The 25,746-nt window shown below is 43.6% G+C and overlaps 1 protein-coding gene across 6 annotated transcripts in view; it reads right to left on the bottom strand.

Moving 5' to 3' along the window:
- The window catches only part of LOC125459246 (N-acetyl-beta-glucosaminyl-glycoprotein 4-beta-N-acetylgalactosaminyltransferase 1-like), a 660,984-nt gene that overhangs the window by 150,094 nt on the left and 485,144 nt on the right, over nucleotides 1–25,746 (bottom strand). For all 6 annotated transcript variants that reach the window (XR_009446825.1, XM_048545435.2, XM_048545438.2 and 3 more), the window contains one exon: nucleotides 20,698–20,776. Coding sequence is in view for 5 of the 6 variants with exons in the window: in XM_048545435.2 (XP_048401392.1) it covers nucleotides 20,698–20,776 (79 nt within the window). In the remaining variant the exon portion in view is untranslated. The remainder of the gene's footprint in view (nucleotides 1–20,697; nucleotides 20,777–25,746) is intronic.

Below are 25,746 nucleotides of genomic sequence, written 5' to 3'. Positions count from 1 at the left end.
CTGTAAATGCTAACCTTGTCAGCGACATTCATATTCCACAGATGAATAAAACAAAAGGACATGCTGAATAGAATCCAACTGCAATGGCAAAATTTGTCTTGAAAGTGAAAATATATTTGACAATGCTCCTTGATAGCAGCATGAAGGCAATCATTTATTAATATATGACCACAGGGTAATATTTCATCACTGACACACAGTGGCAGCAGTGTATACCACCAACAAGATGCACTGCAGTAATTCACCAATGATTCTCCAACAGCACCTTCCAAACCTGTGACCTCCACATCCCAGAATGGCAAGGACAGCAGATGCACAGGGAATGTCACAACTGATTCATTTGGAGAGGAGCTTTATATGATCCTGACTCAAACCTGTATCGTCACTCCTTCACCATCACCAGGTCCAATCGTGAAACTCCCCTCCTAATGGTGCTGTGGGTGTCCATGCACCTCAAGGACTACAGCAGTTCAAAAGATCAGCTTACCACTGCCTTCTCCAGGATGGGCAATAAATGCTGCCAAGCCAACAATGCCCACATTCCATGAATGAATAAAAATGTGTCACACCATCTATAGCAGTTAAAATGAATAGCTTTCAGAATAATAAATGAAGTCCCCGGATTTATACTCCTCTGCAGCAAGCACTCTCTTTTGTAACTTATGGGGGTCTGTTGGAATAAAACTTTAGGAGAATGATCTTAGTAAGCAACAAACTTAGGGGTTGAGAATTGTGACATATTGTGATTTGATGCAAAACAGCGAAGGACAGTATATTATCAGAGGGGTCTGGTCTGCTTAGATCTCACCCTGCTATTTAATTAGAGCTGCCTTCTGGGCATTATGATGAACAAACATTCTCATCTGAGTGATGTATCTATTTTTACATTAGAAATAATATAATAAGACCCAGTCATCAACCTACAGCTGCACTGCTATTCTATTTTTTTTTGAATCGCCATGGCATTCAATTTCCCCATCCAGCAACTGTTCCATTTTGATGATTAAATGATAAATGTAGCAGCTATTATTATTGAGTAGAATCTGAATGAGGAATATGGGAAAGAGAAAAGGCACATTAGCCTTACCCTAAACCCTTTGTCTGCCTCCAGTTTAATGAGTAATCTAACCATTATCTTATCATTATATTAATATGCTAACCAATCAACAACGATACTTCATTAATTACCTTTAAAGGTTTGAATATTTCTACCAAATTGTCCTTTGACCCTCCATGTTCTTATGAGAAAGTTGAATTTTTCAAGTATTTCTACAGGACTATGACATGGCAATCCTGACATAACTCCAAAAAATTCTCATTGCATACATTCTTCCTTGTCATTCTGGCGGAATTTCAGCTTTTGTTGCCAAGGATTCTCTGAGCATAGCAGTCACTTCTGTGAGTGGACTTTGTATCCGCTAGGATGAGTACACCTCTCATGATTCAATGACCCAGAGGCCCAACAGCAAATCCTTACTCCATCTGCCATATACTGAGTATCGTTGTGCCAATGGATGAGGACAATTTCAACCAAACGTTAGTTCAAACGCTCATTCACATTACAGAAATGTTATGGATTATTTCACAATGTAAATGATTACGTCTTATGTTCTTTTTTTTTAATGCTGCTAATAGAAGTAACTGCTTAGTATTTCTTTGGGCTGAGGCTCATTTTTTTCAGGGTAAACTATTTTAAAGTGCAGAGGTCTTCTGGGGGATGCAATGGATATCCCCGAGTCAAACGATAAATGTGAGGTGTTGCATTTTGGTAGGACGAGCAAGGGCGGGACTTACACAGCGCCCTGGTTAGCTTTGTGGAACAGAGAGACTCAAGAATTCCAGTACATAGTTATTCAAAAGTTACATTGCATGTAGGGAGAGTGGTTGAGAAGGTGTTTAGCATGCTTGCCTTCATTGCTCAGACCTTTGAGTACAGGAGTTAGGATGTCATGCTCTGGTTGTACAGGACATTGTTGAGGTCACTTTTGGAGTACTGTGTACAGTTCCGGTTGCCCTGTTATAAGAAGGATGTTATTAAATTGGATAAGGTTCAGAAAAGATTTATCAAGATGTTGCCAGGACTGGAAGGTTTGAGTTATAAAGAGAGTCTGAGTAGACTCACTAGAGCATAGGAGGTTGAAAGGTAACCTTAAAGAGGTTTATAACATCATGAAGTGCATAGATAATGCGATAGCAAAGATCTTTTCCCTCGGGTAGGGGAATTCAAAACTAGAGGGCATATATTTAAAGTGAGAGGGCAAAGGTCTGAAAGGGACACAATGGGCAACTTTTTTTACACAGAGGGTGGTTTGAATGTGGAATGAACTGCCTGAGGAAGTATTAGATGTAGGTACAGTTACAATGTTTAAAAAATATTTGGATAAGTACATGAATTAAGTTTAGAGGGATATGGGCGAAATGCAGGCAAATGGGACTAGTTCAGTTTGGGAAACTTGTTTGGCATGGATGCATTAGACTGAAGTGTCTGTTTCTGTGCTATATGACTCAATGACACTAGTCACATTCCTGGACTTGAAGGCCAAAGAAATTATAGTGCAGCCAAGCATAGACTTTGTTCGCCTGCAAATCTTTCCTGCAGACCTACAACAGGTAGTTAAAACAGAACAAACTTTGGTTAACCATGCTTGGAGCAGAGTGATGCCCACGAAGCTATAATCTCTGGCTTTGTTCAAGTTGTGGAAACAGCTGTAGTGGGATCTGTTTTGAGAGTCTCTATATTTGGGCAGTCATCCAAGTCTATTCTAACCCTATCTGGACATGGACATTTGAATGTTGCTCATCAACTTCATGAGTTATATGAGAAGCAGAGAGAATGCTTACACTATATGTCAGTGACATGGCGTTTCATCTAAATCCATGTCATCATTCTTATTACATGCTTTCCCCTTGTTCGACAAGTGGAGACAACAAACATGTAGATCAGCTAAGGGTGGGATGGGAGGGATGGGGAGAGACACCAAGGAAAGATAACAGGGAAGGGAAATTTGAAAGTAGATTGGAAGGGAAGGGAATGTGGAGAAATTGTTAAGGGCAGCTGATAAAAACAGGGAAGGGGGAAGTGTCAAGTAGCATGATGGAGTAGACTGGAAATGTATTGCCTCATAACCCAGGTGGACTTACATCAGTGGGGTTAAAGGGCGAAGTAATTTGGTAGGGCAGACGTTGAAAAAAGTACATCAGTGGAAGGGGCACTGCAAAATTATCTCTCGTTCTGAATGCCAAAATTATGTGACACTTCTTTATATTTTTAGTAGTCACCAGCCACAATCAGCATAACTGAATAGCCTCTATTTCCTCCACTGAGGCAAGGTGGCATAGCATTATAGTTTGATTAATATTAGCAGATCTTCGCATTGAGAGAGGGGGAGAAAAAAGGTTTATCAAAGCTACATCCATGAGTATGTCAGGTGCTGTGGACAAAAACTTTTATAGTGGGGTTTCCATTGAATTAGGTTGCTACCCGCCCAGAGGTTTGAAAGCATTTTAAAATAGAATGCTATGGCCCACCTACGATTAATATAACGAATGTAACAAGCTTTAGCTTTTTTAATTTCCCTGAAGGTCATCAGTTTTGAGTACTTCATACTCTATCACTGATTAAATTTTGCTTCTCCTAATCCATGATTCCAATTGTCACTGTATAACAGCTCAAAACACGAACATAGCAAAAGAAACCGTGCAACACATCTACTGACATAATAAATTGGTACTGAATAATGAGGCGTTGGAAAATCTAGCTCAGTTATTAAATCTGGTATAAACTCATTTTTCAACCCTCAGTTTTGCTTGATTTATAATATAAATTTAATTGGCACAGTCATAGTAATTTGACTTGAAATAGAAACCGCAGTTGAGATGATAACATCTAAGATGTGATTAAATGTTCTTGGAAAGTTACCGTAAAGTCCACAATACAATTCAGGAGAGAAGGGACTGATTAATTATATAATGAACTTTGAGTGTTACTCATCACAAGTCAGACATCCTAAACCATTGCCCTCAGAGTAAATATTAATTAATATGAGTTTCAGAAGAAGATTTAATTAAATACAAGACATTTTACCTCGATTCATTTTACTTGAAGGTAGGACATTGAATACTGATTATCTTCTGTTCCATTCACTATCATTGAGGTGATATTTTCATATTAAATACCAGACAATTTTGCTTGTATTTTTGTAGAAGAGACATGCAACTGAGTTTAGAAGCACATTACCCTGCCACCTCTATAAACTGACACCAAATGCCCTCCAGATTGATGTGATGGAAGTCTCTTCCCAGAGACGGGCAGGCTGTGCCCTACCTGAACTGGGAGCCTGTTATACAAACAAAGATGTATCAGATATAGCTCTCTCACATTAATAAATGCAAGTTTCACCGACAATCATTAATTTAAAACTAAATGTCATCTTTTATGAAATCACTTTCCAACAAGAAAAGTACTGCCTCTTAACAGAGAAATAGCTGAAAATTGAACTTGGAGAAAGTAATTACCACTGAATATGGATGGCTTCGTACATTTTAATGAGATCACCTCATTTTACAATGCTCGGAAAATATAGATCTAATTTATTCAGCCTCTCATCATAGGTCAACTCTCTCATTCCAGGAGCCAATGTGATCAATCCTTACTGCAATGCCTCCAAAGCAATCATATTCTTCCTGAAGAATGGGCCATAATTGCATATAATATTCCATGTATCGTCCCACCAAAGCTCCATACAACTGCTGTGTGATTTATTTTATTCCTGTATTCCAGTTCCCTTGCCATAATAGACAACATGCCATTGCTTTCAAACAACTTATTAAAGCTTCATACCTTTTAAGGTTATTTTATATCCTTATGACCAAGTGAATAATCTCACATGCTTCCCCACATTGTACTCCATCTGCGGCCTACTGGTCCACTGTCCATATCTGCTTTAGCTCTTTGTGTCCTCCTCACAGTCTGTATTCCAACCTAGCTTTATATCATCTGTAATATTATGCACATTTATCATTTAAATCATTTCTCCATCTAAATCATGAATCTAGATTGTAAATAACTGAAGCCCCAGCACTAATCTGTATGGTATGGCACGATTTATGGACAGCCAATTGGAAAATACTCCATTTATCTCTACTGCCATGCCTCCCGCCAATTGACAAATTCTCTATCCATATCAGTGTATCAACCTTAATCTTGCCTACTAACCTTTTGTGTAGCACTTTGTTGAATGCAATTTGGAAATCTAGGTATACTTCAACTATTGGTTCAGCTTTATCAATCTTGCTGGCTACACTCAAAAACTGAAATAAATTAACCAAACAAGTTTTTTGTCATCCATAAAAATCACATCAACTTGTTCAAATCATTCTAATATTCTTTTCTGAGTGTATTGTTAAGAATTCCTTAGCAACAGATGCCAGCACTTTCCAGTTAGCTGACATAAAATTAACTATCTGTAGTTCTCTATTATAATAGAGAAGATACTTATAATAGAGAATTTAATTAGAAAATTAAAGAATGTATAGGAAGCGTCATTTCAGCTCCAGTAGGTATGATTAGGACTGTGGCAAGTAGGCTATCAGATCATAAATGCTTGTTTGATTTACATCCCTCAAACTTCTCTCAATCTTCCTCTCTGCTGATGTTGATCATCTTTATTTCTGCAATCTTTAGTAACCCCTAATTGCTCTCCATTTCTGATATGTAACTTGTTTCTTCTACTGTGAAGACAGACGGAAAGTATTTGTTCAAAATCTGTGCCATTTCTTGATTGTCTTTGCTTCCAAGGGATTAATGTTTACTTTAGCTACTCTCTTCCTTCTTATTTGTTTTCAAAAGCTCTTACAGTCCTTTTTCATATTCCTGACTACTCCCAAAATTTAACTTTTCTTTTTTATTCATGTCTGCTGGCCCTCTGTCAATTTCTAAAGCATTGCCAATCCTTAGACATGTTCTTTGCAACATTACGAGCCTCTTCTTGTAATCTAGTGCTTATTATATTGTATAAATTTGAACATTATATAAATTTTGTAAACAAAGTCAATTTGCCTTTAAAATGGGCACAACCATAAAAATGGTTCCCAGAAATCACATGACTAATCTGCTGGGCCTCAGCTCATGTTGGGAGTAGACGATGCTTATCTCAAGAACAAATCACAAGAGACAATTTTAAATTCAATGAACACTACCAAGAGAAAACAGGAACTAATAATCCTTTCCATGAGAGCTCACGTGGTGGTGTCCCTATCACTCAGCCAGAAGAACCAGGTTCGGGTCTCTCCTGCATAAGAAGCTGGCGTAACATCTCTTAACATGCTGATCAGACAATAGCTGCAGAAAAATGATGACAAGCTAATGGAAAAACACACACTGCTTCTAGATCATTGCAATGTAATAGTGGAAGCCATCCAAGCTAATGGCTGAGATAGTTAAAATGTTAAACATCTCATCTTAAAAAGTACTGCATGGATCAATAGCTGAATTATTCTTCCCTGTTGTCAATTTTAACATAACAGACATTTTAAGTTTTTATCTAACATTCCCAAAGAACAACTGACAGACATCCTCAAAGACAGAGCTCTGGGACTAAGGGAGCAAAAGGAGAGACGGTTTCAAGTCTTGGGCTGTTAAAAATGTCAAGGCAATCTGCATAGCCACAGAACAAAGCCTTCTTTACCTACTGAGTCCACTGTACAAGCAACTTCCAACTATTCAACTGAAAAGTCATCACAACTTTTGAATATAATAAAATGTGAGGCTGGATGAACACAGCAGGCCAAGCAGCATCTCAGGAGCACAAAAGCTGACGTTTCGGGCCTAGACCCTTCATCAGAGAGGAGGATGGGGGGAGGGAACTGGAATAAATAGGGAGAGAGGGGGAGGCGGACCGAAGATGGAGAGTAAAGAAGATAGGTGGAGAGGGTGTAGGTGGGGAGGTAGGGAGGGGATAGGTCAGTCCAGGGAAGACGGACAGGTCAAGGAGGTGGGATGAGGTTAGTAGGTAGCTGGGGGTGCGGCTTGGGGTGGGAGGAAGGGATGGGTGAGAGGAAGAACCGGTTAGGGAGGCAGAGACAGGTTGGACTGGTTTTGGGATGCAGTGGGTGGGGGGGAAGAGCTGGGCTGGTTGTGTGGTGCAGTGGGGGGAGGGGATGAACTGGGCTGGTTGAGGGATGCAGTGGGGGAAGGGGAGATTTTGAAACTGGTGAAGTCCACATTGATACCATATGGCTGCAGGGTTCCCAGGCGGAATATGAGTTGCTGTTCCTGCAACCTTCGGGTGGCATCATTGTGGCAGTGCAGGAGGCCCATGATGGACATGTCATCAAGAGAATGGGAGGGGGAGTGGAAATGGTTTGCGACCGGGAGGTGCAGTTGTTTGTTGCGAACTGAGCGGAGGTGTTCTGCAAAGCGGTCCCCAAGCCTCCGCTTGGTTTCCCCAATGTAGAGAAAGCCGCACCGGGTACAGTGGATGCAGTATACCACATTGGCAGATGTGCAGGTGAACCTCTGCTTAATGTGGAATGTCATCTTGGGGCCTGGGATGGGGGTGAGGGAGGAGGTGTGGGGACAAGTGTAGCATTTCCTGCGGTTGCAGGGGAAGGTGCCGGGTGTGGTGGGGTTGGAGGGCAGTGTGGAGCGAACAAGGGAGTCACGGAGAGAGTGGTCTCTCCGGAAAGCAGACAGGGGTGGGGATGGAAAAATGTCTTGGGTGGTGGGGTCGGATTGTAAATGGCGGAAGTGTCGGAGGATAATGCGTTGTATCCGGAGGTTGGTAGGGTGGTGTGTGAGAACGAGGGGGATCCTCTTGGGGCGGTTGTGGCGGGGGCGGGGTGTGAGGGACGTGTCGCGGGAAATGCGGGAGACGCGGTCAAGGGTGTTCTCAATCACCGTGGGGGGGAAGTTGCGGTCCTTAAAGAACTTGGACATCTGGGATGTGCGGGAGTGGAATGTCTTATCGTGGGAGCAGATGCGGCGGAGGCGGAGGAATTGGGAATAGGGGATGGAATTTTTGCAGGAGGGTGGGTGGGAGGAGGTGTATTCTAGGTAGCTGTGGGAGTCGGTGGGCTTGTAATGGACATCAGTTACAAGCTGGTTGCCTGAGATGACAACTTTTGAATTCTGACTTCAAGCTTTCAAGCCCTGCATCTTTGAAAAAAAAATCAAGTAACTTTAACCCTACACTGGTAACAGAAGCTGATCTTATTTTCATTTTTATGATCATATTTTATTTTACCTATTTAATCTTTGTACGTCTAGTTGAGCGAATAACTACAGTTCTTTTCAATTAGTAACTCTTAGCCATAGGTATGTATCTAATCTATACTTTATCTTGCTTAAAACTACACAGCCAGTTCTTTTTAAAATGAAACTGAAAGAAGTAATGAGTTTTAAAATATTGCACTTCAGGAATGACTCTGAAGTGGAACCTGGAGTGGTCATGACAATATACTTAAAATCTTTAGTGAGCCACAATGGGTCTTCCTGAACTTTGCCTGCCTTTTCAAAATGTTATGCACCCTGGAATATATTTTTTTCTCAGCCTTGGTCACCTTGTAACTGTGCCTCAGTCATTGGCAAATAAACCTGAATCACTCATTTCTTTTGGTGTTGCCAGTTTTTTTTTTAATTATTGCAGATACTCCACCAATTCAGATGAATTGAGCTACATTTATAATCTTTCAATGGCTATTCCCTCTGTAAGTTTTACTCTGATGCACTCCCATCATTAAACTCTCTGTTCCCTTCTATTCCATTTTACTTGTCATTACATCAATGTAAAAGTGAAGTAAAGTCACCTTAGTCCCAGAAAACTACGCATCCAATTTAGACTGATAGACTTTCCAAAACATATTTAATCTTCACAATGAACTATCTAATACTTCTTCTAATTAGCAAAAGCTTCTGGACACAGAAAGGAAATCAGGCAAAACTCTACAGTATACCTCTACAGTATATCTTCCTGTTTACTCTTATTCCTAGAGTTTACTTTTACAACTTATACAATGCAGTTCTGGACACCTTACAAACATTTTTGTGAACACTGCGAAACGAACATGTAAAACTGCACCAACACACAATTCTCACACACCAATCTTTTTGAGCCCAATATTTAGCTCAAGTAATAATTCTCAAATTGTTACTTCTGTGTAGATTTAATTTATTTCCTAGCTGCTCACACTCTTTCAGCAAAATCTCTTTCTTAGTCCTACATATGCCTTAGGTTTCTTGATACCCCCACTCCAAATTCCTCTCCAGTCTAGATGAGATGTCTGTAACCCTGGTAACAGCCAGGCAATGCAGCTTTCAGGAACCAAATTCATGACTCTACAGAACCATGTCCATCTCCCTTCAGGAACCTATATGCAGGGCTTTGTGGCAACTGAAATAAAACCATTTCATTGGCTGTTATAAGAGATGCATTGGACCTGCATCTCAATTAAGCTGCATTCAGTTCAAAGCAATTCTAGTAAATTTATTGCCTACTCTTTATGTAAATGCTAATGCACAAAGTTCAACTAAGGCTGAACTCTACGGCAAAATACATGATAAGATTCAAAATTTCAAAGTAGGCTTTGTCCTCAGGTTCACTAGAGGGAGCAAAAACTATATAATGAAACTGATCCCAATTTTAAAAGCCTGTGGAGAAATGTGTGACTAATAATTTCATGCATCAAGCTCACATTAGGAATTTCTTGCATTCAATTTTTACATATAAATGGTTTTTCCAAAGCATTCCCACTTTACAACAAGTCTGCCACAGACCGCATTCAGAAATTTGTTTTCAGGCCTGTATTTTTGTACACCTGCATTTGAGTCAGGACACGGAGGTGAACTTTATCTGTGTTGGGATCTCGTCCAAATATTGGTCTCAAAAGTAAAACTCTCAGTTCAGTTACAACACACAGATATGTGACAGAATGAGGACTCTCTTTGCAAGGTCCAATTTTGACCGATAGACTTTAATCTTTTTGAAGAGGAGTCGGATACATTTTCTTGTTAGCAAAAGCTTCTGGATTTGGAACAGCAACCAAGCAAAAAATCCAGAATATATCCCACTCTTATACTCTGAGTCTTAAAGTTTACTCTCACAACTTATATGATGCAGTTCTGCAGATCTTACAAGTATTTTTACAAACAGCGCTAAATGAATACACAGTGCTGAAGTATGTTTCATGTCAATGTCAAAAGTAACACACTATGAACTTAAAATCACACTTGACACCAGGGCAGTGCATTCTAAGGCAGACTTTGGTTTTTAATGCAGTACTGGACATCATTAATGCTTAACTAAGTCTGCATTTCCTGATAAGACACACAGGCAGAACATGCTTTAGCCCTCTGTGGAATGCGCAGTCATGAAGGATGACATAAAATGTGGAACATAAGTGAAGGAAAGGACTGATTACAAAGTGCTCACGCTAACGCTGAGATTGTTAATCTCCTCCCAAAATACTAAGTCTCGGCTGCAATCGTGAATCTAAGGGTTGAAACGATGTCTAAGATCTCGTGCTATCCAGGATACCTCTCAGAGATGAGCACTGTCTTGCTATTGTAACTTCGGCTCTCTCTCCTTAAGCACTGCTTAACTCTGCACACATATTTTCAGATGCGATATTCCATTTGCAATGCATTTTTACCCAGGCCATCTTCTGCCCTCAAAGGGTTTTCATTCTCTTTGCCTTCTTATTGAGTCTGGTTGCACAGCCGGAGTGGAAACAGCCTCCTGTGTTGTAGTCGCCAGAAGATTTTGACAGCTGAGGCTGTCTGTGGTTAGAGGCACCAGATAGTCTGAGAGTGTCCTGCCCAAAGGCAGGGGCACCCTCCCTGACAGCAACATCCCCAGGGTTAGAGTTTGCCGACTATGGGGAGGTGGAGGGCCTGGGCAACTCTGGTGGTATCCCAAGAATTCTGGAGGATCTAGATGTAGCTCATCCTCTGTCTTGTTGCCCATTAGAACCTACCTGCCCTCTGGAGAAGAAGGGACATCTGTGTTGGGGTCTAGGTACCTTGCTGTCTTGTCATCTTGTTGTGATGCTGTCTCTTTGCAGCAGTTCGCTGGATACAACTTTCAATTACAGCCTGCCAATCTATTAATGGGGACGACCAAACAGACAAACAATGGAGCCAAGATAATGAAATGTGAGGCTGGATGAACACAGCAGGCCCAGCAGCATCTCAGGAGCACAAAAGCTGACGTTTCGGGCCTAGACCCTTCATCAGAGAGGGGGATGGGGTGAGGGTTCTGGAATAAATAGGGAGAGAGGGGGAGGCGGACCGAAGATGGAGAGAAAAGAAGATAGGTAGAGTATAGGTGGGGAGGTAGGGAGGGGATAGGTCAGTCCAGGGAAGACGGACAGGTCAAGGAGGTGGGATGAGGTTAGTAGGTAGATGGGGGTGCGGCTTGGGGTGGGAGGAAGGGATGGGTGAGAGGAAGAACAGGTTAGGGAGGCAGAGACAGGTTGGACTGGTTTTGGGATGCAGTGGGTGGAGGGGAAGAGCTGGGCTGGTTGTGTGGTGCAGTGGGGGGAGGGGATGAACTGGGCTGGTTTTGGGATGTGGTGGGGGAAGGGGAGATTTTGAAGCTGGTGAAGTCCACATTGATACCATTGGGCTGCAGGGTTCCCAAGCGGAATATGAGTTGCTGTTCCTGCAACCTTCGGGTGGAATCATTGTGGCACTGCAGGAGGCCCATGATGGACATGTCATCTAAAGAATGGGAGGGGGAGTGGAAATAACAATGGAGCCAACTCTGGGCTGATAATGTTAGTGAACTCCTTGAACATTCAGTCCAGTTTACTGAATGTCTCTCAAATCAAAAAGCCCTGCTGCTCCTGGGCTTGGCTAAGTGTTGGCTCAAGGTTATCAATGACCGCCGCCCACTGGATCACCTTCTGCTGGGGTACAGCTGAGATGTCTGGTCTCCAGCAGGTGACCTAGTGTGTGTTTCAACCTTAGCCAGTTGCACAGATGTGCTCACCAACAGTTGTGCACCCAAGTCTCATCTGGAGAGCACTCGCACAGAGGTGAGACAGTCTCTGAGCTGGTGGAGGCTGCAGGAGAAAACCATGCTGGTATATCGTTTGAGGGATAGCGACTTTCCCCCTCTAAACTGGGAGGGGAATTGATGGCTGGAGGAGCAGGTCGCTTCAGAATGAAGGCTGTGTAGGTGCTGCTGGTGTTTGCCTAAGAGAGGCAATCAGTTGTGCTACAGGGGTAGAAGTTTGAATGTGTTAAGAATACAATTAATGGTGGATGTAATGGGAGAACAGCACAGCACAATGTAGTTCACTTGGCCACTTCAACATGGAAGCCTTAGCAACCCCACAGAAGCAGCCAGGATCCTTTCAAATAAGTTCAAATGTTTTTAATCATTGAGAAGAATGAGGCAAGTGTTGACCACCCCAGACGCCACGCCCACAGTTGCCTTCTCAGGCCTATTTTGGCCTTTTACTCCTGCAATGGTACAAACGAAGATATTGTGTGGGATTCAAGTGGCTGAAGGAGCTGTTGGTGGTAGTTCATGAGCAGGAAGGTGATGAGATGCTCCAGGTGAGAGAGTAGGAATTCCAGGAAGGCTTCGTAGCTTGGGAAGCTGAGGTGGGTGAAGGTTGTTGACTTCTTGCCGCATCGCTCAAGTTGCTTTTGATTGTGAAAATGGCACTGATGCTGGGTGGTATCACTGATTAAGCTGACAGTGACTCCTGCTGGGATCTTATTGCCAGTTCCGAGCACACCAGGTCCTCCACATTCCTGTCAGTGAACCAGTGCTCAAACTTCCCTTGCTCAACCATCTCCTTTACAATTGCATTGAGCGACACGCTTGTGATGGTATTCCTGGCTTTGCAGCATTTGCCGCTGATGGGAAGCTACGGTTTAAACACAGCACATACACCGGCATCAAGAAAACCTGCCTGTGTGATGGGACGATCAAATAAGGAAGGAGTCACGAAGCCTGGATGCCTAAATAATGACCAGAGCAGTGGAAGCTTGCAGAAGCAAAGTCTGGATTGCCCATTGAGGGAAACTCCCTGAAAATTGCCACTTAAGCAAAAATACAGGATGATTCAGCCCTCTCTGTTCAAGTATGAAATAAGGCATGTATGTTCAGTAAGTCTTAGTCTGTGCCCCCTGTGCCTATAGAAACTATTGCTTGGTCAGTTGCTGGGCTAAGCTCACAGGAGATCGCATGTCCCACATCATGATGCTCTTTCCTTTAAATTGAAACGAGGCAGTCCAAACAACAGTCAGTTTATAACAATCTGATGCTTCTAATAGCTTTCTTTAAAAGATACAGAATTATTACCTTTTACTATCCACTTGCAAAACATGAGATTAGGTTAGATTAGATTAGATTCTCTACAGTGTGGAAACAGGCCCTTCGGCCCACAAGTCCACATCGCCCAAGAAGCATCCCACCCAGACCCATCCCCTATAACCCACACACCCCGAACACTATGGGCAATTTAGCCAGGCCAATCCACCTAACCTGCACATCTTTGGACTCTGGGAGGAAACCGGAGCACCCGGAGGAAACTCACGAAGACACGGGGAGAACGTGCAAACTCCACACAGTCGCCCAAGGCGGGAATCGAACCCGGGTCCCTGGCGCTGTGAGGCTGCAGTGCTAACCACTGAGCCACCGTGCCATCTTAAGCCACAGTATTTTCTGTAGACCCACAATGCTGTTCAGCAGGGAACTCTAGGATTTTGACACAGCGACAGTGAATGATTGGCCATATACTTCCAAGTGCGAATAGTGAAAGGCTTTGAGGGGAACTCCAAGATGGTGGTGATCCCATGTATCTGCTTTCCTTGTCCTTCTAGACAGAAGTGGTTATGGTACTGTCTAAGGATCTTTGGCAAAGCAATGATTTCTATAACAGTACCTGAACATGACATTGCGAACGCATTATGAACCAATTCACTCCATACAATAATGTTCTCTCCACTATTATCACATTTACACCATTTAATAATGCTGTCATGACAGACTGTAAGGATTAACTCTTCCAAATCTCAGTTGATAGCTATAGCTTAAAGTTCAATTTCTATGAATTTCAAGTTTCTTCCAAATGAAAGTGAATTTACTATTTGTGGCTTAATTTTTCATGATTTTCATAGTGAGCTTCCTTGCTCATTTAGAGCACAGTGTACAGCTTTCCCAGGTCTCGGGTCAGAAAATTGGTTTGGTCTGGTTCACTTTATCAAGAACAACATTGTCGATCTTTGACAATGCTTTGGGATTGTTGCAACTGGAAGGTGTGAGGTGTAAACACGGAGATAATTTTCTGGGATAACACAGTATGGAGCTGGAGGAGCACAGCAGGCCAGGCAGCATCAGAAGAGCAGGAAAGTTGCCGTTTCGGGTCAGGACCCTTCTTCAGAAGGGAAGGGGTGGAGCTGGGGAAGGTAAGTGGGATGGTGATAGGTGAGTGCAGGTAGGCAGTGATGGGGATTGGTCAGTGAGGTGGGAAGAGTGGATAGGTGGCAGAGAAGATGGACAAGTCAAGGTATGTCAGGTCAAGAAGACGGGGATGAGAGGGAGGGTTGGTCATAGGATGAGGCAGGGGGTGGGGAGATTTTGAAACTATTAAAGTGTGGGGAGGTGTAGGGGCAGGTTTAACACTTCCTGCAGTCCAAGGAAAGGTGCCGGGAGCGGTGGCCCTAGTCGGGATTGTGGGGCGGATGAGGGAGTCGCAGAGACAGTGGTCCCTACGGAAGGCAGATAGGGGTGGGGAGGGAAATGTCTCTTTGGTTGTGGGGTCAGGTTGCAGATAGCGGAAGTGGTGGATAATGATGCATTGAATCTGGAGGTTAATGGGGTGATATGTGATGACAAGGGGAATCCTGTCTTTGTTTTGTTGAGGGAAGGAAATGTGAGGGCAGGGGTGCAGGAAACACAAGACATGCAGTCGAGAGCATTTTCGACCACTGAACGGGGAAGTTGCGGTCCTTAAAATAAGAGGACATCTGGGATGTTTGGGAGTGGAATGCCCCATCTTGGGAGTAGATGTAGCGGAGACAGAGGAATTGAGAGTAGGGGATCGCATTCTTGCAGGAAGGTAGGAGGGAGGTGATGTAGTCTAGGTAGCTATGGGCATCAGTGGGCTTGAAATAGATATCAGTTTCGAGGTAGTCACCAGAGATGGAGACAGAGGGGTCCAGGAAGGAGAGGCAGCTCATGGGAGCGTGTGGCAGCACTGATACAGCATCAATGCAGTGGAGGAAAAGGTCGGGGATAGTGCCAGTGTAGTTGCAGAAGAGGGATTGTTCCACAGGGTCCAGGAAGGAGAGGCAGCTCATGGGAGCGTGTGGCAGCACTGATACAGCATCAATGCAGTGGAGGCAAAGGTCGGGGATAGTACCAGTGTAGTTGCAGAAGAGGGATTGTTCCACATATTCTATGAAGAGGCAAGCATAGCTTGGGTTCCCACATCCACCCCCTTTGTTTGTGAGAAGTGGGAGGAGTTGAAGGAGAAGTTGTTAAGGGTAAGGACGAGTTCGGTTAAGCAGATGAGGGTGTCGGTGGAAGAGGACTGATTGGGTCTGCAGGAGAGGAAGAAGCGGAGGGCTTTTAGGCCATCTGCGTGGAAGATACAAGTCTATGGGGACTGGATGTCCATGGTGAAGATGAGGTGTTGAGAGCCGGGGAAGTGGAAGTCTTGCAGGAGGTGGAAAGCATGGGTGGTTTCCCGGACGTTGTTGGGGGGCGGGTTTCCTAGACCGGAGAGGGGGAAAGAACATACTCAATGTAAGTGGAGATAAGGTCGGTGGGGCAGGAGCAGGCGGAGACAATGGGTCGGCCAGGGCAGGCGGGTTTGTGGATTTTAGGAAGGAGACAGAAACAGGCGGTGCGGGATTGGGGAATGGTGAAGTTGGAGGCTGTGTGTGGGAGGTCACGTGAGGTGATGAGGTTGTGAATGGTTTGCGAGATAATGTTTTGGTGGTCAGGCGTGGGGTCGTGATCAAGGGGGCAGTAGGAGGTGGTGTCAGACAGTTGGCACCGAGCCTCAGCTATGTAAAGGTCAGTGCACTATACCACTCCTGTGCTCGCCCCCCTCCCCGCTTATCTGCAGGTTTGCTGGTGAGGTTGGGTTTGGAGCAGAGGAAGCAGAGGGCTACACATTTTGTAGGGGAGACGTTGGAGTTGGTGAGAGGGCTGGAGAGGTTGAGGCAATCATGTCACGATGGCAGTTGGAGATGAAAGTGTCCAGGGAGGGTAGGAGGCCTTGGGGCAGTGTCCAGGAGGATGGGGTGTGTTGGAGGGGGAGAGAAGGGGTCTGTAGATGGCGGATTAGACTCATGGTTAAAGAAATAAGCATGTAGCGGTGGCAGTGGAAAAAGTGTTCGATGTCCAATGTGAATGGAATTCATTGATGTGTGGGCAGAGGGAGTGAAGGTGAGCCCTTTAATGAGGACTGACCACTTGTCCTCAGTGAGGGGGGAGTCTGGGGGATGGAGAAGACCCGGCAGGGCTTAAGTGGGGGGGTTGGGTGTAAAGCTGATGGCAGGGTTCCCTGCACGCACCCATCACCATCCCACCTACCTTCACCAGCCCCACCCCTCCTCTCTCTATTTATTTCCGAGCTCCCTTCGTCCTCCCACATTTCCGAAGAAGGGCCCCTGACCTGAAACGTCACTTTCCTGCTCCTCTGATGCTGCTTGGCCTGCTGTGTCCCTCCAGCTCCACGCTGTGTTATCTCTTACTCCACCATCAACAGTTCTTACTGTCTCAGAAAATTTCTGGGATGAAGTTTCTTATTGTTTGGATTCACTAACTTCTTTTGCTCCTCTTCAAAATCAGACACTATTTTATCATCCATATTTATGTTTTCACATAAACTCCAAACAGGATGGTTCAATGACCAACTCTAGATTTCCATTCTCTTTCATGGCTACAGGATTTTAATGCCCAAATATGTGAAGGAAGTCTCACATGACCATAAGGCTGTATTGTTCTCCACTTGCTTAAATGCTGGTTTAATGTTCTTCAGTACAAATGACTTTCTCCATGAAAACATAGTCAATTAAGAGTGAACATGGCAACCAATCTTTGTTATTCCTACAACTTGAATTTCGTGATCACTTTAAATATGCCATTCTTTCATTTGTTTTTGCTTTGCAGCAATATTCAAGACCCGTTCTAAACTTTCTAACAATGATTCAAACTTCTCTAAGAATCACAGGATTGATACTTGCTCTTTTACAAGCAGTTCATTCTTTTGTTGGGGAAGTCCTCCTGAGCTGCTTGCAGAATCTCATTCAGGATATGTTGATTATGTGTGTTACATGTAGAAACACACGTGTGCGCAACCTAATTCTCTGTGGCATTACAAACAAGTCTACAAAATCAACTGTAGTGTTCAGGTAAAATGCGTTTGGGGTGAATACTTTTTCTAAGAACACATAAGTAATTCCACAACAATTTTACCATCAAATATTATATATGTACTTCATATACTATATAGATTTATTTCAAAACAAACAAGTGTAACAACTTGAGACGAAGGTTTGTTTGGGCAGGAGGAATTTTTCAGCACTAGATCCTCAATATTTTATAGATACCATAGTGTGGCAGTGCGCATATGTATTACCATGGACTGGAGGGTGTAAGTAGCTTGTTTGCCAAATTTAGCTTACATTGTTTCCATTGTAAATGGTACAGAAAGTATAGTTTAGATCTCGGTCAGTAGTATAAACTAGAAGCAGTGATGATGCATCAGATGTAGGACTCTGGATCATACTGCATCCTACATATTTTAGGTGTAAATTCTACAGCTAGTTGAAGAAAGTGTAAATTAAGAGAATGTGTGGAAGTTGCATGGAGTATGGAGCTATATCAACAAACAGCAGAGTGAGCTTTGTGTAGTGGGAGCAGAAAAGATGGAGGAAATTTAGGCACAAGTCAATTATGTCTGAATTACCTAAAATTTTAAGACAGAAATTGTTTAGCATGCTTGTCTTCATTGCTCAGACCTTTCAGTGCAAGAGTTTGGACGTCATGTTTGATGTTCTGGAGTACTGTGTCCAATACTGATCTCCCTGTTATAGGACAGATATTACTAAGCTGGAGAGAGTTCACAAGAGATTTACCAGAATGTTGCCAAGAATGGAGAGTTTGAGCTATAAGGAGAGGCTGAGACTTTTTTCCCACTGGAGCATAGGAGATAGGTGACCTTATAGGGATTTATAAAATAATGAGGGGTATAGATAAGGTAAATAGCAATTATCTTTCCCCTTGGGTGGGCAAGGGGGCTGTTTTTTAAGAAGAGTGGAGAAAGATATAAAAATAATTGGCTTCTTTTGTGTGGTTGGTGTGTGGAAGTGCTGGATGTTGAGTACAGCTTGAAAGATATTTAGACCACTACATGAATAAGAAATGTTTGGAGGGATATGGGCCAAGGTGGGATTAGTTTAGTTTGGGAGTGTGGTCAGCCACATCCTGATTAGACTGAAAGGACTGTTTCCATGCTGCATGACTCTGTAACTCTATAATCACAGGAACAGCATGCTGTCATGCATATGTAAGAAGCATGGGTGTATTAGTCATATTAGAACATTAATCAGGGTTATATTTTCCATAGTTTAAGCTGATAGCTGAATTTTGGGTGATGCTTTGTTTGTTACAGAAAAATGCTTTATGTTTCAAGTCTGGCGCAATTCATTCCTTTAAGCTGATCATTGGGAATTCAAGTCTCATTTTATAGGCTATTGGTTTCTACATGAAGACTTGTGCTCCTCACAGTATGGGCTCTCCTGTAATGGGGAAACAGCACAGATTGTATGATTGCTTTGCAGACCATCTCCCTTTATTCCACAAGTGTGACGCCAAGTTTCCAACTACCTGTCATTTTAACTCTCCATCCTAATCCAACACTGATGGCCATTTTGAGATAATGGGAACTGCAGATGCTGGAGAATTCCAAGATAATAAAATGTGAGGCTGAATGAACACAGCAGGCCAAGCAGCATCTCAGGAGCACAAAAGCTGACGTTTCGGGCCTAGACCCTTCATCAGAGGGTCTAGGCCCGAAACGTCAGCTTTTGTGCTCCTGAGATGCTGCTTGGCCTGCTGTGTTCATCTAGCCTCACATTTTATTACACTGATGGCCATTTTGTCAGTTTCTCGGTGTTTTCCATTGAAACTCAATGTAAGTTTGAGTAACAGTCCCTTACCTTTCAATTCAGACATTGTACTGCCTGACAGGCTCGGAGTTGAGATTGACAAGTCAGGCTATAACATCTGACTTCAATTTTGCTGGCACTGCTTCTGCTATTCCCCATTCACATTTACGACTGTGTCACTTTATTTGCCCCATTACAGTGTCCTTTTGCCTCGCACCATCACCACATTACAATTTAATCTCTCCCGCCTTCTATGCTGTTGCAGATCCTCTTCTTTTATCCCCATACCTACCCCTGTTATATCGCTACCTCTCCCCACTTAGGGTGAATGATCTGTTTGAACTATTAACTCTGTTTCACTCTCCACAGATGCTGCCTGACCTGCCAAACATCCTCTATTTTTGATTCCATATTTCCAGCAACTGCAGTCGTCTGTTTATGTTTCTTTTGGTAGTATTGAAATTTGTCGTTGCCCCTTGACCCTTGAGGGCATGTTCTGAAGTTACTCCTCAGTTTGGCCATCTGTAGGTGTGTTGTGGTATGTATGAGAGGGCAGGTCTCATTAAGCAGCCTTCCAAGGATGTGGGTCCAGATTATTTTGTACTCTTCCAGTCATAGAAGAGGATATCACTTGCTCCAACCAGTAAATGTGTCCCTCTATGGGTTTGATATTTGTTGTGGAAAGTAGGACCTTACCAAAAGAAGGCACTCAAGTTTATTAAATTGGAATAAGTACCCACAAATCAGTTTGTTTACAATTCATTTAGAAACAACTAGCCTGTAAAAAGAGACGAAAATTCCCAACTGCAATTGCTTCTTGGCTCTTGAAGGTAATACTTGTTATCATGTAACAGAGTTACAATGAGCATAATGTTGGTTGTGGTAATGGTTGACACCTTGGATAGGACATACCAACAGGTCCTTGCTTTTTCCTCCCACCAATCATATTTTTCCACCCTTGAGGGTGCACAGAGATCTGCAAATACCACACTTGGAGCCATTTCTCTGCTCAGCATTGACATAAAATGTCAGCCTGTATCCTAGCACTTGGTTACCATGGCAATGCACTGAGCCATCTCACTTACTGATCTACGATAATCAACTGGCAGTTCGCACAATGTAAAGTAGTTAATGTATGAAGTGTGACAGTCAAACCACACAGAAAGATGGGACCATGTTAAAACAGGCATAAATTACTGACAAGTCTTGTTGCCCTCAATTTTAACCCTTCCTAAAGGTTGTGCTCATTAGAATATTAGTCATTCACTTCCAACATTGCTTTTCAAGACAATCTTGGCAATCCAACAATTAACTGAGAGAACACCAATCTAAACAGAAGCAATGATTTAGCGATAGTAGGAACTACAGATGCTGGAGAATCTGAGATAACAAGGTGTAGAGTTGGATGAACACAGCAGGACAAGTGCTGATGCTTCTTGGCCTCCTGTGTTCATCCAGCTCTACACCTTATTACCTGCAATGAATTAATTTGGCATTGGCTTGTCACTAATAAGTGCCAATGAGCTCCTACTCAAGAGAGTTAACAAGTTATTGCCACTTACCCCAACTTCGACATGGTCTGACCCCTTATCGTCCTGCTTGTGGAGCACCTCAAAGTAGTACCGTCTGGCAGAAATAACACTGTGGAGAAAGGAGAAGCAATGATGAGACAACGTTTTACACGTATAGGCTGAACTGTCATGACTGAGGTGGCAGCACGGGTGCTGGAAATTTCCAAACTTGGTTGACCCACCCTGATTTCGAGGTCTGACATACTTTTCACTCGGGAGGAGCTAGGGTGGGGAACCATCAGACATGCCGGAAGCAGAATGTAGGCATTTGCGGAGGTGTGCGAGTGCAGAGACGGGACTGTTTAGAAGGGCTATCTCAGTATTCTCTCAGGTTTTAATAGGCCTCAACTCTCATGGCCTCGTATCTCCCACCCGCCTCTAAGGCTGCTCCACTCCAATTCATACCCCTGTATCCACAGTCATCACATGATCCCACCCCGACCCTGGCTCCCTCAAACGCTCCTATGCCACCTCCAAATCCACTCATCCAGAATCTATTTCGGGCAGACCTCCGCAGCCATGTGGAAACAAAAGCAAATTTCTAACTTATGCAACTTTTACTTACGTAAGCTTTAAAGGGAAAATCTCCCATTCATTAAACATGCTCAAAGCTTTTGAGTTTCAAGTGGTTAACCCCTTACAAAAACAAACACTTCAGAACCCCATGCTCGGATAAATGTAGCTTTTGAAACTCACTGATGCATTCACAATGAAATAATAACAACCTTTGGAAATGTCAATAAAGAGCTGTGTTGAAACTGCATGAACAGATGGAACTTTATCCTTCCTCTCTGAATGGCACAACACAGCCTGTTAACCAAAGCAACCCAGCACAGGGTGCTTTTTAAACTCCGCTTAACAACACAGGACTGTTTCATTGGGCCGGATATTCAGAGCAATGACGCTGTCAGGCCGATTGCAACACCACCCTTTGGTTTTTAAGTGAAAATAGGGCACTCCATATTTCTGATGCAAGGTTCCACCCAGTGTTCAACACTTCCATTCTGATCATTGCCAGGGCTTTCAGGGAAAAGCAAACCACGCCCCTCTTTTCAAAGCAGCCTGTTGCCGCATTCTGACAAGGTCGCAACCTTGGTAGGCCACCAGATGGGTGGGGGCTGGGGTGCTGGGTAAGCACAGCGCTAGCTAGGTAGCAATGGGGTAACAGAGGAAGCATGTCAGCTGGGTAGGGATAGGGTGCTAAGAGTGCTAAGAGGAAGCTGCATGCCAAAGAGGGAGGACTGGGTGCCAGATTGGTAAGGTGCAGGGCACCAGAGGATAGGGTGTGAGCTGGCTAGGATGACAAGTGGGAAAGGGGTTTCAGGGCCTACTAGGATGCAAAGGCAGCCAGTGTGGTAAGTAAGTGACAGCATGTGTAGGGCTGACCAGGCAAGTGGGATAAGTCAATTGGTGGTCCAGAGGTTGGGTATGGTATCCAGGGGGCCATCTCCGGGAATGGGTAGGTGGTCAGGTGAGGAGCATTTGAAGGCTGACGCATGTGTTTAGTGGCAGGGAATTGTGGAAAGGCTATCCAATGGCAGGAGAAGGGGGCTGGGTACAGATTAGGAGAGGGTGCGGTCAGGTGGCAAAGTGGGGTAAGGTGAAGAGTACCCAATGGTGTGGGAGGGAGGATTGGGTAGGTAGGTGGTAAGGTGCTGAAAGGTGTCAGGTCATGGTCTGGGGGAGATGCTTTTGCGCTGTGTATTGTAAATATTGGACCAACTGAATTGTTACTGAGGTTATATAGCAAAATGCTCCAGTCTTAATGAAGACTTTTGGAAAGTTACAGGTGGTGTAGGAGAATTGGCTGGAGGAATCTTCAATTTCCTGCACAATTCCTTCGAAATTCCAACAGAAATTTCACACGCTCTCCACATGCAACTTCCAACTACATTGGAATAACAAGAGCCGGGCCAATAGAAAATCTGGACCATTTAATACTAAGTGTATGGGATAGAAAACAACTTAAGTCCGTGAAACTTAAACAGCCCTTGCTGTAAGCACTCTTGTAGGGCAGACAACTCCATCTGTTGATGACTTTTAGTCTGAGTGCTAAGGCCCTCAGAATGTTTCAATGTACCTCCTCCATGAATCACTCATCCTCCACCACTCTCCCTGCCAGCAAAACTGGATTTGTTTGAAACAGGAACACAACTTTCACACCTAGGTCTGTGCAACCATTTGAAAGGATTTGCAGAGTCAGGATGACTCCGGGATACCCCTCTGAGTTGCCATTGAATGTTGAGGTTTTTTATTCCCCATGGTGGTCTGGTCCAGTCCTCTGATGGTCACCTGCTCATTCTGTGGCATGACTGATTGTCTCTTCTGGCAGATTCCTCTCTCCATGCCTGTCACACTACTGGGGTCTGCCACTGCTCCGTTTCCCGGCAATGTACCAAACAGAGAGAAAAAATACTCCAGAACATCCATCGAAGAAATTTGCAAGCAAGATTCTACTAACTAACGAGGTTTGTGTCAACCTCAAAACAGTTGTCCACATGCTCGTGGTTTACTCCTTTTTATAATGGATTTCTTCTACGTTCCCTCAACAGCTCTGATGTTGGCAAACGTCCCATGAAGAAAAAGCAGTGGGAATTCTCACCTCTGGTCAATGTTCACTGATTGCTGCCTTGTACAGACACTGGGGTGAGCACAGGACTGTTGTTTGCTGTACAGAACTGCAGCTGTAAGAACTGCAGATACAGCTGTAAGAACTGCAGAAGCTGGACTATCACTGTTGGCATAATATAACAAGGTATGGAGCTGGATGAACACAGCAGGCCAGGGCAGCATCAGAGAAGCAAGAAAGCTGACGTTTCAGGTCTGGATGCTTCTTCAGAAAAAGGGTCCAGACCCAAAATGTCAGCTTTCCTGCTCCTCTGATGCTGCCTGGCCTGCTGTATTCATCCAGCTCCATACCTTGTTATCTCAGACTCCAGCATTGGCAGTTTCTATTCTCTCTATCACTGTGGTTAGCTGTTGTTTTCCTCGCAGTGGAGCAACTGGCCCAGATTCTTTAAGGAAAAGCATTGCCATTTGGATGAGACACCAAATCGAATGCCACTAAGAGGTGTTACCATGAGGGAGAGAAAACAATAAAACCAACAAACAACAGCTTGGGGCCTGGGGAGAAGCTGAGGATTCAAGAGCATCAGCAATTCCTGGAGCTTTTGGGATCAGATTTCACAAAAATAACCAACACCCCACACACAACACAGTATGTGTCTCAACCGCAATTCTGAAAAGTTGAACTGGTAATTTTTGCATTTGCACTGGGAAAATAACATAAAATCTGAAAACCAACGGGATTACCATGTGAATATAACCGTAACATTTAAGAACATGACATTTGAGACAAAAATCGATTCCAATTTGGATAACTGTGACGCATGGCTGCACTGAAGGCTCTGCTGAGCTCTGATAGTAATGGATCGTAGCTGTCAGCCAATCCATACTGCAGTGAAGGCAGGCCAGCATCAAGGGGCTTTTAAGCAAAAGGCCACTGTTGGAGGTGCAGCTTCTCAAAGATTATCAACATCAAAGCAACTTACTGATTGAAGTCTGAAGCTTATCGTCGATAAATCTGTTTCTTTAAGGCATCTCCCTGGCAGTGGGACAGGGCTGATTGTCACCAGTGTCTCTCTCACTGAGCTCTCTGGTAGTGCCTGTATCAACTTCAGATTAAAAATTGCTTATTGTGTGCACCAGTGCAAGTGAACTTGAATTAATGGCAGTGAGAGCCATTTGACAGGGAACATCTTAAATTCCCTGGATGCAGTTCTTTAACTCTGGACTTAATTGCATTTGATGGGGAGAGAAATAAAAAGTATTAAACAGGTGTAGTTTAATCACTGTATAATATCTTTTAAACTAGCCTTTCCATCCGAATGAGGTAGAACGTTAACAAATAAAGCCATAAAAACCATGCTGCATGCCTTTCGGTGGAATTGCAATAGTGTGAAATAGTGTTCTATCTACCTTCTTCTGAAGTGCAGATTTGAATCTGGACCAGGCTGATGAAAGGGTGTTGGATACAAAATAACTTCAGTTAAGATACTTAAATTGACCTCGCCTGCCTGAAAAGAATGCAGTCATAAATGGAAAATAGCTTGAACACTTGTGCTGGGTGCCAATGACAGGTGTACTGAGCTTTTTTAAAAAAAATACTGCTCCAGAATTGGGCTTGAGGCAGTTCACTGGGGGGAAGAAAGCAGATTCATCCTGTACATGGTTTGTGAAATATCTAGCCTGGGCCTGACAACTATTTGCAAGATTAAATTATGAGGACAGTTTGCATAAAGATTGCCCTTCTAAAATTAAGAGATTAGCAGCCACCTGATGGTGATTTTACAATGTTATATGGATTCTACTGTGTAGATGCATGTTGTATTCTTGGGTTGTGTTCCTTAACATTCGCTTACTGGATTGGTAAGTAATATAGGTTTGATTTACTTGAAAATCTCGAACAGCTTTAAGCTCATCATTTAGAGTTACAGAGCAACTTGTGTGCACACTTATTTGCACACTAGTGTGCTGTGGCTGGAGTGTTCATGACTGCTTGGTCATGTGGCATCATCCTGGCTATTGGCTGACACAGTTAGTTAGCCCTGTGAGTGGTTAGCTGCCTCACAGCAACAGGGTCTCGGGTTTGCTTCCAGCCTTGGGCGACTGTCTGTGCGCAGTTTGTACATTCTCTCCATGTCTGCATGGGTTTCCTCCAGGTGCTCTGGTTTCCTCTCACAGTCCAAAGACATGCAGGCTAGGTGGATTGGCCATGCTAAAAATTGCCCTGTCGTGTCCAGGGGTATGCAGGTTAGGTGAGCTAGCCAATGTAACAGTCTTCCAGTGGTGGGGCTGGGTGGGATGCTCTTCACAGGGTCGGTGCAGAATCAGTGGGCTGAATGGCCTCTTCCTGCACTCTCCTAAAAATGCCTGCTGAGATGACTGAAGCTTGTGAGACTGAGATGGATATATTTTTGTTGCGAAGTTGGTAGATTTTGATATTCACTTTTTCTCCAAAACATACCTGTGGTATTGTCT

Source organism: Stegostoma tigrinum, chromosome 17 (genome assembly GCF_030684315.1).
Source record: "Stegostoma tigrinum isolate sSteTig4 chromosome 17, sSteTig4.hap1, whole genome shotgun sequence".
In the NCBI taxonomy this organism is placed as follows: Eukaryota; Metazoa; Chordata; class Chondrichthyes; order Orectolobiformes; family Stegostomatidae; genus Stegostoma; species Stegostoma tigrinum.
This window is presented reverse-complemented; position numbering and strand designations above follow the sequence as displayed.